General features: G+C 39.1%; 1 protein-coding gene across 4 annotated transcripts; it reads right to left on the bottom strand.

Moving 5' to 3' along the window:
- Positions 1–440: 440 nt before the first annotated feature.
- Positions 441–3,546, bottom strand: LOC149829395 (E3 ubiquitin-protein ligase RHF2A-like). Of its 4 annotated transcripts, none has more exons than XM_090018090.1 (8): positions 3,090–3,546; positions 2,747–2,895; positions 2,554–2,600; positions 1,973–2,035; positions 1,725–1,833; positions 1,220–1,611; positions 1,009–1,116; positions 441–920 (listed from the first exon to the last, which is right to left on the bottom strand). In XM_090018090.1, the coding sequence occupies exons 2-8, from the start codon at positions 2,876–2,878 to the stop codon at positions 617–619; spliced, it is 1,155 nt and encodes a 384-aa protein (XP_089874216.1). In that variant the 5' UTR covers positions 2,879–2,895; positions 3,090–3,546; the 3' UTR covers positions 441–616. The 4 variants fall into 4 exon arrangements, with proteins under 4 accessions (XP_089874216.1, XP_089874215.1, XP_089874217.1 ...); XM_090018089.1 differs by having other exon boundaries at positions 2,747–2,887; positions 3,090–3,445; XM_090018091.1 differs by lacking the exon at positions 3,090–3,546 and having other exon boundaries at positions 1,973–2,434; positions 2,747–2,880.
- Positions 3,547–19,010: the final 15,464 nt, after the last annotated feature.

The following is a 19,010-nucleotide window of genomic DNA, read 5'->3' as shown; positions in this document are numbered from 1 at the left end:
GGTAGGAAACATTCCTCTGCACCCCTCCCAATGCAGGAATGTTTCCTAGCAAAAAGTGTATTTTTTAGAAAAACTCTCTCAGCGAAAAAGTTTGGAAGGGTCGGAAAATCCGTATGGATTTTCCATTTTACATCACTTTTCTTACATCTTTCTTGCTTCCAAATTGATGAATCCAAATACAGTTTAATTACACACTTGGATCTTATTTTAAGACCCATAGCTGAGAGTAAGGTGCGAAATTTAGACCAGAAGTCAACTGGACATGATCCATTTGTACCCCTATTCTCGTATAGCAAAATTTTGATCTGCAACATAAAAATGCAATGAAATTGCACTGAAGTTTTCAACAATCCCATCCCTTTCAATTGGCATGAAGTTTTATCAACATGCCTCACAGAAAGTTATGGACTGAAACTGTGCACACGTGACATGGATGCAAGTTGAAAAAAAAAACCACTCTTATTACATAAACATGAATATGTGAATCTCAAGCATATATGGCTTCATATAGTGCATGAAGCTGATAGAAAACAGCAATTATGAGTTGCAATAAAAGATTCTACAATACTAACCTTCACAGAAGCATGTTAAACATGCATGCATTATATAACCCAATTCAATTTGAGCCGGAACTTGCAATACAAGCTGCTGGATTTACACTGGTTGGAGAACTACGATTATCTTCAATTCCCTGGACACTTGGGGGAGTGACTGAACAGCCTTCAGTGCTACCTGACACAGAGGCCTCACTAGTTCTGTCATTTTCGCTAGCTTGCAGGCGCTCCATCATGTGAGAAACATTGGATATACCAAAATTTGCATCTCTCCTAACTTCAGAGCTAGCATCCTGTACAGGTGTATTTCGTGAGAACAACCTCTCCCTCCATCCTCTTGTAGTCTTCGAAATTGACTCCTTGTATCTTCAAAATAATCAAAACATGCAAAGTTTCATGAAGGATCACAAATACCAACTTGTCATATGCAAAAGAGTGTTTGATTAATTCAAACCGTGTTGAAACCACATTGAAGCGAGACTTCAGTGTTTCTGAGAAGGAATGAAAATCAGAAGGTCCAGCTCGGTCATGAGTCACAGGCAAAGATTGACTTGAACCACTCCTGTAAAAAAAAAAATGCATAACATCTACAGACAGAAGACTTACAAATCTTTACGGCATCATTCTCTAGGGGCCAACATGGAATGTAATTTACAGAGTGATACCTATTACTAAAAATGCTATGTCTGTTGCTTGTATTAGTGGCAGTTCCAACTGCTGAGCTAGGTATTTGATCAACTTGACGAGAGGGTGCATGCGAAATGCCAGTCTGTGGAGGTTCTTCTTCAACAGAAGAAAGGGGAGCTGCTGGAGTCAACACAGCTACAGTTGGTGGGGATTCACTTGCACCAGCTCTTTGAACTGCAGACATGGGACCGATTGCTGGTGCATGTGGGTGTGTTGAGAAGACCAAAAACTGTGGTCGACCATGAGATCCAGCCCTACTCCAGTGGCCTTCTCTTCTGGCAAAGTGATGTGCCCTGCCCATGGCAGCGGCCGCAGCAAGATGTTGGATAATACGCTCTTCAAGTTCAGAATCATTTGCACCTACCGGCAGCTGCATTCCCACAAAGTTCACACACAAAAAAACATATGTCAATAGTTATAGATCCAATAGTTTCTCAGTAGAGAATTACAAATATAACAACTCAAAGTATGAAAACAACATACATGCTGCAATTCGAAGTCGCCAAGGGTTGGATGATGGAATATTGTGGTGTTTCGTGATTGATTTAGCCTAAAGTTCCTCTCACGCTCGACTCCCTCAAGTAACTCTTGGCTGAAAGAATACAATCATCTTTAGTGAATCACATCCTTGAGATTCTTTTCTTTTCTTTGAAGAAGAAGACGGGTACAAACTCCACAATCACCAAGTAGAAGCAAACAAGCAACAAAATAAGGGAGTTTATTTAATAAACCTTGCTGGATCCTTAAGACCGATTGGTTGCCAACACATGGGGCACTGAGAGCTTCGCTGACACCTATCATGCAAGAAATGAACACAAACTAAGAGAAGGCGCAAAACACTAACCATGTGGAAAGCAGTATAAAAGAAAGAACGAATAAAAACACAACCTAAATAATGAAACTTGAAAACACTCAATTTAATTATCGTAAAGGAGATTTTGTATGATCAAAATTAAATAGTAACAGCATGCATCTTGCAACCAATTAAAATGAAGATGAATGAGATGCTGGATGGTGAATTTCTATAACCAATATCCCAGAATCTTGGAGGGCCTTATCTGTTGCCTTCCAGCACCAACTCAAAGGGCCAAGCAGACATATTCAACCATGGAACACAAAAATCCACTGTCTGGCATACGCTTTTCAGTTAATACAATAATTGGCAGCGTCCTATAACATCACAATCCCCTTCTCTATAGACATAAAAACACAGAGTTTAATAGAACCATCAAACTTCCCATCACTACTATTATCATGTGAACAAAGCCATATCAAAGTTGAATTTTTAAGCATGGATGTGGTCAACACTCACCATTCAAGGATGCACTGCAGATGAAACTCGTGCTTGCAGCTAGTCACCTGCCCACATGCCAAATCAACAAAACCTCAAACCACATACGAACTACCGACAAAATCCAAAAAGAAGTCCCCAAACCCAAAACATTTCAGAAACAAAGTAGCCACCGTAAGAAGGCGAATGGAAAATGAAAATCAAAGAATTCTACCGTTGAAGGATCGCTATCGCAGAACTGCTCCAAACAGATGCTGCATGCATCATCACACGCTTCTTGTATGCCTCCTTCCACAAAGGCCGCGGCGGACGTCAAATGGCTCTCACTCTTTTTGTTCTCTTCCATCCCTAAAACCTAAAAATCTCCCAATCAAAAATAAAGAAAATTAGGGCACACCTTCGCCAATATACCCAAACCCCAAAATCCCCCCTCTCAATAATCCCGCCCCCCTCTAAAAAAAAGTTTTTTTCCCAATCAAATATGAAATCCAGACGAATCTTACATCTAAACAAAAACCAACAATAAAAGGAAACGGAATCCGAGAAATTTCTCTTACCAAAACCAGATCAGGGGGCACCTTGACGAAACCCACCTAGAATTAGGGGCTACAAACCAAACCAACTGCCCCAAAAAATTTAGGGTTTCAGGCTGCAAGATCAATCTGGAACTTCATGGTAGATGGCGCTAGAGGTGCTCAGATCGGGGAAAAATACCCTGAGCTTCTTTGTGAAGGTGGGATGGTTTCCACCACTAGGCCATTTTGGGGGTCTGATGACAAGCAAAAAGAAGAGCAGATAGAAGAAAAGAACCCCTCTCTCTCTTATATCTCTTCCTCTTCCCCTGCTCTCTTTTTTCTACTGCGTGCCAAGAACTTGTAGCCTTGCTGACTTTTCATACAGGGAAGGATTCCCGGCATTCCTCTTTTGACCGCTATTTAGGGAAAAAGTTAAGGCGCCGTTCCCCGTGACCGGGTATTCCACAGACACATAATTATTCATTATCCCTTTGCTCCTCTTTCAAACCCCTTTACTCACTGCCTTTTGATTTTCCCCATCCACCCCTAATATCATTTTTGCATAATGTCAACGGTTTACTTGGAATATTTGTGGTCTACTTGGCCCCCACTAGAGCCTTCAAGGACAAACCAATCAACTTAAAAGTTTTTTTTTTTTTTTTTGGGGGGGGGGGGGGAAAGAAAAGCTAAGATGTCATTAAGAAAATAAAATAGTATACAAAGCTTTGCTACCCAAGTTTATATGCTTGGTCCTAAAAGAGTTTTGTCATCATGACTTTTGATTTTCATTTTTCCCCAACATGGTAATAAATAATAATACATTAGGCTTGGTCAGTTGGTCCCGCCTTAAGTATGGTCTTCTATAGTAGAGAGGCCAAGCACGGTGCTTCAATAATCAAAAGATAGGCATAACCTAGACAAGAGTCGATATGGCACTTTATAATTTGCTTAGATTTTGCTCAAAGGCAGCATCACCTCACAAGGATGATTGTTGTTTGTCTCCATGGGGTCCATTCATTAATTAAGACCTTGTTCAAACTAAAGTTGTCAGTCTCGATCGAATAATTAACAAATCATTACTTATTGAATAAATTTTCGATAAGATTTATCAATTTATGCAAGGGTTGTCATTTGAATCCATTTGCAGTCTTCAGAAAATGGAATGAACTGAAAGGATAAGATTTTGTATTATGCTGAAATGATTGGAAAAACTTTGAGCAGTTGTCAGAGATAACACACAAAAAATTGAATAAGCACGCGTTACACCTGACAGTGTATTTGAAGCAATGAATGCAATCCCTACATCCCTTTTCACATGCCTCAACACCCTTGTGTTTATCCTTGAGAGTTATACTGATTAGACTATAGCATAACACTTACAATTTTGTAATGATATCATGTGAAATTAAGTTCAAGGCTTTTGTTGTGTTAAAAAAATGGGGGCAACAAAATTTTATGAAATACACTGAATTGAAATTTTCATCTTCCGACAAACAATAATTTCAGAATATTCTTATACAATATATATATATATATATATATATATATATATATATATATATATAAAGATGGTCAAAATATCCAACCATATGCGTAGATATTGTAGGAAACACGTTCAAGTTCATGTGCTCAATGTTTTTAAACTATGAGCTTATTATTTTCAATAATATAATGCATAATCAAACATGAAATAACAAAACAATATATTATGATTTATTGATTTAACATACAATGGCATGCACAAATGTTCTGATTATTTATTGATAAGTTGACTTCTTGTATAGTTTAAGTGACCTATTATTAAGTCTGTTAAGAAAAGGGAAAAAAAATGAAAAAGACTTGATTAGTTTCGCACAGCACACACTTCATTCTTTTCATATATTATACTAACAAAGTGAACAGAGAACAAAGTGATAAGTGATAACTCTATCTCTTGGGAATCTCAATTGAGCAATGTGATTGAACCTTTCATTCACTTTAAATAAAGTTGAAATGGACCACTTTTTCTTATAGAGGTTTTCTTCTACGAAATAATTTGATATACGTAGTGGGTTCTCTTTTACCGGCTACTATTCACAACCACACACTCAGGGAAAGAACAATTTACCCTTGAGGTCATATCCTCAAATCAATAATAAAATTCATTTTTTTTATTCACACTCCAATATGATTGGATGTTTTTTTCACTTGCATTTGATGCATATCAAAGAGAGATGATAAGGTAAGCCCAATGGAGCTGAAGCATCAAATCTTCATTAGTTCATATCGTTATACAAGTCTAGAGCATATATATATTTGGATTAAATGAAAAAGTAATAGATTTTCCAGAAAGACCTTTCAAGACATTGTTGCAGTCGTAGTTATCGAAACTTATTTTCCCAAACGTATGACAAGGTCAAGAAATCATAATATTGTTTTCTTTTAGACAAGGTCCTTATCGAGTTAACTTCATGACATTTTTAGTGCTCATTATGTTTTCTGATTACCAATGTTCATCATATTGTCGGACTTAATTAACATTAGATGAAAGCTGCCCACGATTAACAATAATATTTTTTGGATTAGCCATACTAATTACACTACAAGAAAAATGCTAATTAGCGACGGAAATTTGCGACGGATTTTTTCCGTCGCAAATTTGCGACGGATCAGCGAGCGAAAACTATTTGTCGCTAACATTTGAAATTTTTGCAAAATTAGCGACGGAAATATATCCGTCGCTAAATCCATCGCTAATTAGCGACAATATTTTTTGTCGCAAAAACACTACAAAAAAATGGTAATTAGCGAGGGAATTTTTCCGTCCCTAATCTGTCGCTAATTAGCGACGGATTAGGGACGGAAAAATTCCCTCGCTAATTCCGTCGCTAATTTTCGATTTAAACCCGTCTCGCCTGAGGCGCGAAATTTTCCCTCCCCCCCGTTCAAAAATTTTCTTCCCTCTGTTTTTCCCTCCTCCCGTTCGATTTAAACCATCCCCACCTTCCTCTGACGATGTGCAACAACCTCTCACACCACGAAGGTCGTCCTTCTCATGCACCTCTCGCACCACGCGCAGCTTCTGCAGCGCTCTGCAGCGATCCCTCCATCCCCATCTCATCGTCCAGCCTGACGGCACCTCTCGCACCACGCGCAACTTCTGCAGCCGCTCTGCAGCGATTCCTTTGTCGTTGTCTCGTCGTCCAGCCCGACGGCACCTCCATCCTCCATTCTCAGGCACCTCTCGGTGGAGACTGCTCGGGCACCAATGGCACCTCCATCCTTCGCGTCGTCGTCCAGCCCGACGCCTCCTGCAAGTTCTCCCCCGTGAACCCTGGCTACGCCGCCTGCCTTGACCGCTCCTCCCGGCGGTGCCCCTCGGCAGTCTCCACCTCCTGTTCCGCCTCTCCCTCGCCGGATCCCATCTCCACTACGACCCTCGCCGGATTCCGTCTCCCTCGCCGGATCCCGTCTCCATCCGTGACTGGCTCGCTGCGGAAGAGCGTCCTGACGCCGGTTCTGTACAAAAAAATTTGCTCCCTGTCGGAGAACGCGCCGGCAGCGAGCATTTTTTTTTATTTTTTTTTTAAATTTAACGACGGATTAGCGACGGATATTATCCATCGCTAATTTAAAATAGCAAAGGACTAGCAATGGATCATATCCGTCGCTAATCCGTCGCAAATTAGCGACGGAATTAGCGGCGGATAAGTTGTGGCACTACTTAGCGTCGAAAAATTCGCGATGAAAGTTATTCGTCGCTAATCCGACGCTAATCCGTCGCTAATCCGATGCTAATCCGTCGCTAAACAGTTTAGCGACAGATTAGCGTCGGATTAGCGACGGATTTAGGTTGTCGCTAATCCACAGGTTTCTTGTAGTGTTAACAATACTATCCTACCGTGATAAATGACGAGTTGCGATTTGTTAAAAGTTTCTACCTTTGTTAGTGGATTAATAAAAATAACATTCCACCATGATAAACGAGGATTTGTGATTGTTTAAAAGTTTCTACCTGCATTGGAGAATTGATAAAAAATAATGATGATTTGCATATAGCCGTTGATAGTATCCACATATTACATTTAACCGTTTCACTTGATAAACTTTTGTAATACATAACCTCGTCGAGTTGATTCGGCAACTTGGTGACTCGGTTCGATTCATGCATCAAAACGAGTCAACGAGTGAGGAAAACTCTTGAACATAAAGTTGGTTCAAAACCAATGAGATTCAGTGGTTTGTCCAAGGTTTTGGTCCGTCTCAGTTGACTCATCCAATTCCGTCGTGTTTCAAGAAAAATATTCAAAGAGATAAAGAAATTAAAAGGATTATTTCTTGAAAAAGAATAAAATTTATACATATATGTCAATATAAAAGTAAATAATTTTATTTTTAGTACTAATAGGGTGCTTCCGGAGCGCCTACACCCTAATCACAACCCTTACATCTCTTAAGATCCGGCGATTATAATGAAGAGTTAAATGTTGCATGTCTTTCCATTATATATTCTTGAACACCAAACATTAAGGGCACGCTTGGAAGCGATAAAATGGTAAGAAAAACACTAGTAGGTATGAAAAAATGACAACTTTTTCAACCATTTCAAATGAGAGAAAATTTTTAAAAGAAAAGTTTTCCTAAAAAGTGTGATTTTTGATATAAAAAAATTCCTCTACTTGGGGGTTGGAGAAATTTTTCCTATCAAAAATTCTTTTTGATTAATGCAACCGTTCACCCATAACACATCTCATCCCATGGGCTGAAAGAAGAGCTTCCTCCCACCCACTACAATTTTTAGGCATCTCTCCCTCTATCTAAGAGGGGCTCATCACCCCCCCCCCCCCCCCTCATTTTTCTCACATTTTCTATGTTGTTTTTCTCTTGCTACACAAACAAGTAAAAACATGTCATTTAGAGCAAGTTTGAAAGAAAGAAAATTTCGCATAGGAAAAGAAAATTTTGCCTATAAAAGTTTTGACATGAAAAAATTTCTAAATGAAAAATTTTCACTTGTTTGTACGCATGAGAAAAATAAAATGAAAAACTTTTAAAAAAATAAGAGATAGGAAGGGGGGTGAGGGTGGCAGTGACGTTCTCACCATATGATCCTCATCCACCCTTTTCCTTCTTCCTTCCACTGTTAGTTGTAGTCTCCCTCCTCATCTACCCTAGCTTTTCCTTGCTCCTTTCTCCTTCTAGTGTTAGTTGTTGTCTCCCTCCTCATCCACCCTTTTCCTTCCTTTTTCGTCATCGCCCTTCTCCTTCTCCCTTCTCATCATTTAGGGTAAACTATTTCATCGGTTTTCCTTCTTCACCTATCGTAGGATTTTTTTTTTCTTTGGGTTTTAGTCTACTGTAAGTTCTATTAAATGAATATGTATTCTTCATATGAACAAACAATGGATACTCGTGTTGGATTTTGAATCCATCAAAAAACTAAATAGACCGTTAATCTTGTTCACGCTAAATCGTTGAAAGCAAAACAGAAACCAAATCTTGATACAGAAGCGTACCTGAATTCATTGGTGCTCTGATAGATCTCTAGGGGGTATGGTATTTCAAAACCTCTATACGTGACCTTGCTTTTCTCTAAACCTAATGAGAGAGGAACAATTTTCTCTTGATGATGATGGGGAGCCTGAAGTGAATGTCACTATATAAAGTTTGAGGACCATAACCTAATTGTAACCACCTTAGGGTCTATTTCTAATTTAGCCCATTATAAAATTAAAAATTAACATAAAAAGGCATAAGAGATCTCTTCACATAATAAGACCATACCATATGAGATATCATATGGCCCAACCATATTATATCACATAATATGAGCCTAAACATTAGACAATATATAACGTGTGATTGCACATATGTAGGCTCACATGATTTTCCCAACAATCTCCCACTTGGACCACATATGTCACCTTATAATCACACATTATATCCTTATGAGCTTAAAAATATTGTATTATCAATTGATATCTCTACTAATCCGGTCCATTGATCATGTCAATTAAGAACCAAAGCGGTCTTCATTAGAAATATCGTAATTGGACCCATCAATGATTACATATGTTGACATAACCAAATGACATAGATCAAGTATGAATGTAAAGCATAAAAATTACATGTAATGTGATCCAAACATGTCGATTTTCAACTGGTCCTTCCTTAAACTTTAGTGAGATCACAACAAATGAGTACATAATGAAACTGAAACTATACATTATTCTGAAGTGGTAAAAAGAACTTTATTATATCATAGAACATTCAAATAAAAACTCCCAATAAACCTGCATATCATAAAATGATAAAACACCCATTCGAGCAGTATGCTCGTGAAAGACCTTGGGTGACAAACCTTTGGTAAGCGGATCCACAATAATGGAGTTTGTGCCGATATGTTCTATCGATATCTGACCATTCTGCAATCTTTCTTTAACAATAAGAAAATTGATGGCAATATGATTTGACTTCGATGAGCTCATGTTGTTATTAAAATATAGCATTATCGAATTATTGTCATAAAATAACTTTAGCAGTCTTTCAACATTATCTAAAATTTGCAGCCCTGTGATAAAGTTATATAACCATATTGTATGATTGAATGACTCATAACAGGCTATGAACTCTGCTGCTATAGTGGAAGAAGCAATGGGTGTCTGCTTAGCATTCTTCCAAGAAATAACTTATTCAACCAACAGAAAAACATAACCTGACGTGGATTTGCGACTGTCTTGGCATCCAACAAAGTCAGAATCAGAATACCCAATGATGTCCAAGTGATATGACTTCCACTTTATTTTTTGCAAGTACCGCATAGACTGTTTGGCTGCTTTCTAATGATTCATACCTGAGTTATTAAGATATCTCCCTAACATCCCAATATTATATGTTATATCTGGATGCGTACACACTTGAGCATACATAAGACTTCTCACAACAGATGCATGAAAAATCTTTTTCATATCCTTAACTTTAGACTGGTGTTTAGAGCACTGAGTGAGACTAAACTTGTCTCCCTTAACAACAGGAAATATCATCATGCTCATCTATGTTCTAAGACAGTAAAAAAACTTTATATGTGATTCAATCATGCTCATATATGTTCTAAGGCAGTAAAATAACTTTATATCCGATTCTATCATACTCATATGTTCTTTAAGGTAGTAAAAAAAATGCTCATATGATTTCAAAATATTGATCCAACTTTAAACAAGCAAATTTGATTTGCATAGTCCAACTTCAGAGGGGAGACAAAAAATGTTGTGTTTCTCCACTAACAGGAAATATCATCATTTAAAATTTTGAGAAACAAAAAAACTGGGCAAACACCCATGATTCGATATGTTTCATGTCACTAATGGCTAAAGATCGCATAGAAAGTTATCTCATCCTAACAATTCAATCCTTTTAATTAAATGTCTCTGCCATTCCCTTTTCTATTGCATATTATGTCTTTCAGCTTATTTCTTTTTTTAAGTTTTGCCAAACAATTACTTCTGATCAGACAAGAAACAAAAAACCACGACTAGCTATCATCTGCAATATGAATATAACTATATTAAAAGAGATTGATTGGAAATCAAGACCTATACAACAAAATCTCTTAGGAAAAGAAATGAAGTTTTCTTTTAACATAAAAATTTAACTAAAGTTTTATCCTAATACTATCATGCCAGGGTATAGCCGTAAAGGAAAGCAAAAATCGAGAATTTGGTGGGACAAAATTGGGCAACAAAAAATATTCCATTCAATGTCAATCCCTTATTGATAAGAAGATAGGAGAAGAGGAGAGAAATAAGAAATCAGGAGAAGAAAAAGACAATTACTTAGAACATGATAGAAATAATCCATTCTACTTATCATTACTAACATATATGCTGGTAAATTATAGATTCTAAAACAAGTCTTTACAAATATACAACAATCTTAGATACCAAACCAATAAAAAAAAAAGAATAATACACCATACATGGCTATGGAATTGGAGAATACTAGTAGTGTATGCTCATATGTTACAGTTTCACACCTTAGGCACCTCAAAAAGCAAAAGCAAAGGTCTACCTGCAACTGCAATCAAGCGAGCAAATTCACAAGGTCGAGTCTGATTCGCTAGAGGAAGAGGAGGAGGGTGTACCAAACGACCGAGAGATCTCTTGTTTGAGTCCAAAACCGGGTGACTGAGCTCGCATTTTCTCCGAGACCATGGTTTCCCTATCGTAGATTTCGGCACGCTCCGTCATTGATTTGGCGAAGTCCAAAGCCATCGAAGCTCGATCCATGCGGACCCTACACTCCAAGTTCTTCCTCCACGCCGATCTCCCACCTTCCGACGCCTCGTCGCTCGCTGACTCTGAAGACATCGACCTCGCCCGGTTCGTGGGCTCCCGTACCTCATTCCGCGATGCCCATGAATTAAATTAAATTTCAACCCACCATCGTAAAAAGCTTAATACCAAACTGAGAGGTAGTTGTGCAATACTACAAAGTAATACATTTCTCTGTAAGCAAGTGTGAGAAGATAAATCAAATGCAGAATAGCCGATATGCTATATACAGGGCTTGAAGTTCAGGCCTTAACATTACAGCATCTGAGCTTCAAAAAAATAAAAACTACCAAACTCGTCAAACTCAAATTGAGAAAACATTACCAAAAGTATCAAATACATAACAAAAAAAACCATTAAAGACAAGAAAAAGAAGGAAAGGAAGACCTCAGGCCACTCTTCTTTGTCAAGATCGACAACCTTGGAGTCTAGCATCATCGCCTGGACCGTCAGATCTATAGAGTGCTCGATCCAGTAAGTCTTTTGGATCTCTCTCTCACATGTAGACAAAACGAAAAGAAAAATCCAAACAACAAAACAAACAAACACATGTTATCCATCACATTGAGAGCACTATAAACGATCAACAAAGATGAAACGGTTGTGTAGAAAACAAAGGGAAACAAACGAGTGAGTGCAAAAAAGAAAGACGAGAGCATAGATTTGATAAAAAACTACCTGTTGCGGCAGCCATTCTGGAGAGAACAACGTGAAGGATTGGTGAGTTTTTTGGAATACCCTAGCATGGAGCACATACATCTCTGGAGGCAAGGAGTACAAAAGAAAGAAGAGAAAAATTGCCCTCTTTTCCTCTCTTTCTTCTTCTTCTTCTTGTTGGGTCGTCCGGGAGCTCCAGCTCCTCGCCTTGATTCCGGCCGGATCTGACGAGGCCAATCGGGATGTCGTTGCCTCTCCACTGGAGTTGGAGGTAGGGCTGACATTTGGGGAACGACCGTCGAAAAAGGAGGAGAAAGAGATTCTAGGGTTTCTGAAGAGCATGGATGCAGAGGAGCTCGAGCCGACAATCAACCTGTCCATCTAAGTTCTCGGATCGTCGCCGGTCTCCGTTCGACGGAGTGCCACCGGAAAGATTCACCTTTTGGCGAAGAACCAGGAGGAGAATCGCGAGTTGAGGGTGCGAGACATTTGCGGGTGGGTGGTGGTTACGGTGAGGCATCATAGAGTTGGGGGTAATCAGAGAGAGAAAGAGGCAGGGAGGAAGAATTTCACGCTCAGTTTTTATCGAAAACTAGCGACGGACTTAGTGACAGAAATATTACATCGCAAATCCATCACTAAGTTGTGACAAAAAAAATTTCGTCGCAAATCTGTCGCTAATTAGCGACGAAAATTTTCCGTTGCGAGTCAGTCCTTAATTAGCGACAGAATCACGACATAATTTTTTCTGTCACTAATTCTATAAATATTTTGCAGTTTAACGATGGATTGTTTTCTCTCATCAATCCATTGCTAATTTGCGATAGAAAAAAATCATCGCAAATGTCCGTAGTTATTTAGTATTTTTCTTGTAGTATATTGCTAATTTACAATTCAATAAGAATATTGGACCATAAATCAAAAGAATACTAAGATTCAAATATGTCAATACATACATATGAACACAAAGAAAATAGAATTATAATTTGCACAGGGCCAAAGAATAACCGAAGATAGCCCTTAAAAGGGACCCATGAAGCAGACCAACTTGCCCTGAACAATGAAGTCCTCATAATCTTTTTTTTTTATCACAATGCTTATACACGGGTAAAAAATGGCCTGATCCTACTAAGGTAAGATATAAAACACTTAAACCGGGTCTGAACAGGCCTGACCCGCACAATAACATCATATGACACGGTTCAGTCCCCGCAGCCAAATGGAGACTGAACTGGGTCAACTGCACCAGGATCCGAATGAAAGAAAGCATGCCCGAGCCCCAGCTGAAGGCTGTACCGATTCTAGTCCGGTCAACTAAAGGTCGAACCGGGACTAGACCGAATGCTAGAATCGGCTAATGGCACCCGAATTGTCTATCCCTACTGGGTCGGCTAATGGCGCGCCGAACCAGCCTCAAAGTCGTATTGCCTGGCCCGACTGAGTTGGCTAATATGCGCTGAACCGGCCTGAAAGCCATATCGCCTGGCCCGACTGAGTCGGGCGTTGAACCGACCTAAAAGTCGTATCGCCTGGCCTGACTCGTCCCGGGTCGAGGACCGAATCGTCCAAACACTGCAGCAAACTAAATGACTCGACCCAGGTCGTCGGATCAGTTGTAGCCCGAACCGGCCCCGATAGTCGGTAGCCTGATACGAAAAGGCTACCTGATGTCGTCGGCCTGAATACTTCTGGCGACGGTGACAGAGGCGAGTCGGACCCCTTTTTCGCATCGTTGCCGGTCACTGTCGACCCTGAATGGTCACCAGTGGTGGCTTGGGGCGAGCCGTATGCCCCAGGTCACCGTCGGTCACCGACTGGTTGGCGGAGACTCTCTCCATCCGGCGAAACGATAGACTCCGTCGGCCGGGGATCTAAATGGCGGCACATCCCCTTTTGGCCGACGATTCAGAAAAGGGCAAACCTTATTTGGTTCGGCCATCAAAAAAATGTGCTCGCCCACCGTCCGACAAGCAAAAGAAGAGAGGGCCCTCTTCCGCTGTCCGGCTCTATACATTATTAGTTTTTTTTAGATAATTAGGGCAAAACCACCACCTCACTCAACCACAAGCTCATTGGTGTAAAATACCAGGTCTCATTGGTGTAAAGATTTTTAGGTGCTAACTTGAACTAACCATTAGTAATATCCCATGAAACTGGTTAGCAATTTAGTGCCTTCAATTGTCAATTGCAAACAATAGGCTGGTTCAACAGATTCTTCTACACTTCCTCGTGGAGTTAAGAGTACCTTTGGAAGTGAGAAAACAGTAATAAAAAATGGAAAGTAGAAAAATAAAAAATTGTAACTTTTTTAAATGAGAGAAAACTTTTTTCTAAAAAGTATGATTTTTCACAAGAATGATTCTGAAAATTTTCCATAAAAAAATCTTTTTGCATTAGGGCAACCATTCACCTACGTACAACACATCTCATTTCATGGGTTGCTTCCTCTGACCCACAACCATTTTCAGGTCTTTCTCTCATTTTTCTCACATTTTTTTTTCACATGCTACCCAAACAAATGAAAAAAATTTTATTTGAAAATTTTGTCATAAGGCGAAATTTTCTTTACCTATAAAATCTTTTCTTGCTTCCAAACGTTCTATAATTTTTTTTCATGGGGAAAAGAGATATAAAATATAAGATTGGATCAAACTTTTTGACCTGATATCATAAATGTGACCAGCTTTAATGATGACGATGTTGTCGATGCCAGCTCAAATCCTTCATACAAATGGCGTCTAGTTTTTCAGCAAACCAGGCTAAAACCGAGTCATTTGGGACCCAACCCAATAGTAGGTGACACGAGTTATCGAGTCACATGGACTACGTGGACTGGTGTCAAAGCCGTGTCCACTTTAGCTTCCTGAATCGGGTTGTGCTTTTGTCAACCTCTTAGAGAGAAAAAACTTTTTTCACGTTGGATGAATTTTTATACGAAAATTTTCTTTATTATTAGGACAACCATTCACCCACAACACATCTCATTCCATGGGCGGCCACAATAAGAGCTTCCTCCATCTTCATTTTTAGGTATATCTCCCTCTCTTTCTCGTTTGTTTCACATTTTCTATTACGTTTTTCTCATGCTACACAAACAAGTGAAAAATTTTCATTTAGAAAAAAATCATCAAATCAAAATTTCTCATATAATATTTTTTCTTGCTTCCAAATATACCATTCTCATATTAAAGACACTATAAGGAAAAGAAAACCTCTTTAGCTGCTGATTGGGAGTTGGGAGATGACTATACCTTGAACCTTTGAATTGGAGATGTATACGGTTGAATGACTCCCTTGAGTGAGAGAACATTTACTAGTTTAGTGGGATGGAATGAGATCAAGTAGTCTGGGGCGGCAGTGGTGAAGGAATTGCTTGGGCAATGGGGTGGGGGACCGAATTTTGGTTTGAACCCTGGATGTAGCGAGGCGCAATTATTCTAAACATGACAACAAATTCCAAACATGTGATTTATGATATAATGAGTATGATGATGTGATAGATCACACTCGCGAGTAAAGGTGATAGATAAAAGGATCAAGATGCTTACAGGAGTATTGAGGTGGAGGGCGGACTCAGTTGATTGGGAAGACAAAAAGGGATTTTTGATAAGAAGTGCATAGAGAAAGAGGCAACAATGAGAAAGCTTATAAACAAGTGTGGTACAACAAGGTGCCTATAGCAATGATCATCGTTCGGATGGCCATACATAGATGACAAGCTCCTCACACAGGCTCGATTAAAACGTTTGGGGGGTTTCAACTCTCCAACATGTGTATTTTTTTTTTTGCAAAAAAAAATAAAAAAAATCCCAAGAAACTAATGCTCATCTTTTTTCTTGGTTGTTGTTGGATTGTACAAGTGTGGATAGCTAGCGGTTGTTGCGTACTTCAAGGTCACTTGGAGAATGGGCTCAAGCTTCAAACAGGATCTGGACCGATGGTTTGGGCGAAAGGTCAAGGACAAAGGGATCAAAGTAAGTTGAAACATGGCTTTTCACACGATCATATGGTTGATTTGGCGAAAGCGAAAATGAAGTAATTTTTTAAGGGAGAGTGTTCACCCAAAATCAAAGTCATTCAAGTAGTAGTTTGGATAGTCAGGAAACAAGTGAGATGAGTCATCGAAACCAATCAGGGCATGAAATAGAGATTCCTACATGAATGAACCCCTCACGGTTTCCTTAAACTTTAACATTAACAATGTCTTTGCTGGTGCATGGCATGTTGGATACATTGTAAAAGAGCATGAGGGGGATCTAGGCAGGGTACGTACGTAGAGAGAGAAAGGGTAATCAATTTGGCAGAGGTGTAAAAGGGCAAATCCCTCAAAATTCTTTTGAATGGAGGATTCGGCATCCGGCCCTTAATCCACCATGATCGGCGGTGGATATTGAAAATCATTTCAATATCACCTGATCCCATCTCTGGAGAACGAGGGAGGGAAGGGCATTAATTTTTGGGGCTGTTTTCCTTACCCAAAGTGTCTCCCACATTTGCATAGCATGGTGAGGCCTGCAGAAATGCATCAATTTTTGTGTGTGTGTGTGTTTTCTCCGGAAAGTCACTGCTTTCCGCAAAAAATGCAAACACCAAGAGGCTGTCAACTTCCATGACAGTCATGTCATGCATGCATGGTGAAGCTTTCTTGCCTTAGCGGGAATCACAAGAGCTGAAGGCAATCTGCACGATGCACAGGGCCCTCAAGTGGGAACACGGATCCCCCATCATTTGAAATAGGATGGGTTCCATCATACATTCAATCCTAGTCATCGAATCAACAGCTGGATGGCTAGGATTGAATGTATGATGGTATCAATGTTCCTCAAGTGGCAGTTTGAGTTCGACTACATGCATTGGTATGGTATGGTATGGTGGTAGAAATTACAAAACATTAATGTCTTGGGATATTTTCATTTTTTTGGGTTGAGAAATAAACAATATGAAAAGATACTAAAACACTAATCCAGGCAGAAGGATCAAATGTGAGTGTTTTTTCCCAAAATATCAACATTACACTTGAATAATTTATGATAAAAATAACTTTTTTGTTTTGGACAAAGGGGAGAAGCCACCATATTATGGTTAGAATATCTCGTTATGGTACCCTGCCCATCAGAGATAGTTTTCCATTGGCTTCAACCTTTGGGGCAGGGGATGCAGACCTCCACAATTAAATCGGCAACATCCTTCAACTTGAGTTCCTTAATTAAGCGGACCCACCTACCTAGCTGTGTGTGGATACCTTGTGGACTATCGTAATTCAATTTTAATGATAAAATGGTGATATCTTCAATATATCATGCTGCTTCTATGAAGTTCAATATATCATGCTGCTTCTACGAAGTTTCGAGAATCTCTTAAGATTTAGTTTTTTCTTGCTATATTTAAAAATTTCATCAAATTTGTCACTTCAGTTTTAGAGTGGCTTTACACTCGGGACATAAAGTCCAGTGTCTAAGGCTGCGTTTGGATTGTAATTTTAGAGGGTGTTTGATCGCGCATCACGCGAAGAGATGTGGCAGATTACTAAAAAAAAATACATTGGACGTGGCAATCAAACATTGAACCTTGTAGAACGGTAATTCACCATTCCACCACCCCATGTTATGCCAAGAACGGAACGGGAGAACACGGACTATTAAAAATAAAAATGTCAGGCAGAGGGGGTGTCTGCCCTCGACCCTCTCTCTCTCTCTCTCTCTCTCTCTCTCTCTCTCTCTCCACAATTCAAGGGCAGCAAAGTCACCCACGAAAGGCCAACAACTATACCCTCACTACAAAGATGAGGGTCAATAGCGACGACACAAAAAGTCACCACTATTGCTGGAATTGAATTGCCGCAATAATGATGAATTTTATATATCACAGAGATAAATATATCTATAATGGCGACTTTATATACCGTCGTTAAAGATATATCTCTAACAGTGATTAATAAATGCCATAGTTATATATTGTATTTAATGGCGACATATGTGGCCGTTAAATCTTGTCGCTAAAACACTTTTGATAGTAATATTTAACAACCATTAAATGTCACCGCTATTGATCAATAACGATGACATTACAATATCATTGTTATAGGGTTTTACTTTATAACGTCGTTATAGATGTGTCATTAATGATGACATGCACGGTCTTTAAACATATATACAAGGATCAGGGTCAATAGCAGCAACACTTTAACAACGACATTTATGTTGTTATAGATTACTCTATAACGGTGACATAAATGTCACCGTTATTGAGTCTATAATTAAGGCTCGACGAACCCTTCTGAAATCTCTCTCTCTCTCTCCTTCTTCTTCTCCCCTCGTTGTTGCCTCTGTTGAACCCAATCTCGGCTAGGTTTGGCCATGTGGAACCTAGCCTCGGTTACGTTCGATTGGCTGAGTTCGGCATCGTTGCCGCCTCTGTCGAACCCAGCCTTGACTGGGGGCTCTGTTGAACCCATTATGGGCTTTTTAGGGATTTTGTGTGTTTATTCATGCTAGTTGATCTCCTCCATGTGAATGCTCATGATTATGAGATATTTCATTATGCCCCACCCTAATCAATTTGAGGTTCTTTAAAAATAATAAGATTTTAAGGGTTTTTTAAGAATTTTGTGTGTTTATTCATTTTTTTTTGCTTTCTTTCATTGAGACATTTCACAGTGGCTGACTTTACGCAACTTAGGTTTTTTTTAAAATAATCATATTTTAGGATTTTTTAGTAATTTTATATGCACACATCACTTAGTTATAATTATCTTTAATTGTGTTTATGTGCATACACCACTTACTTGTGGATATCTAAGGCCATTATGGTTGTTTATATTGATTGAATAAAAAAATGTGTACACACCACATAGTTGTAGATATCTAGGGTTGTTATGGTTGCTTATATTGATTAAATTGAAAAATGTACACACATCACTTAGTTGTAGTTATCTAGGGTTGTTGCGTGCTTGCTTAGGAGTTTAGATGTGATTTGCTATGTAGGTTACACAGATGTG

Source organism: Nuphar pumila, chromosome 9 (genome assembly GCF_984573655.1).
Source record: "Nuphar pumila chromosome 9, dmNupPumi1.hap1.1, whole genome shotgun sequence".
NCBI lineage: Eukaryota > Viridiplantae > Streptophyta > Magnoliopsida > Nymphaeales > Nymphaeaceae > Nuphar > Nuphar pumila.
This window is presented reverse-complemented; position numbering and strand designations above follow the sequence as displayed.

Bases quoted from the DNA above. Each gene is read 5' to 3' on its own strand.
- LOC149829395 (XM_090018090.1), bottom strand. From the start codon at position 2,878: ATGGAAGAGAACAAAAAGAGTGAGAGCCATTTGACGTCCGCCGCGGCC. The intron at 1,612-1,724 runs GTATGTTGTTTT...GTGGGAATGCAG, and splicing joins GCGACTTCGAATTGCAGCAT to CTGCCGGTAGGTGCAAATGA. The intron at 921-1,008 runs GTTTGAATTAAT...ATTATTTTGAAG, and splicing joins TTCAATGTGGTTTCAACACG to ATACAAGGAGTCAATTTCGA.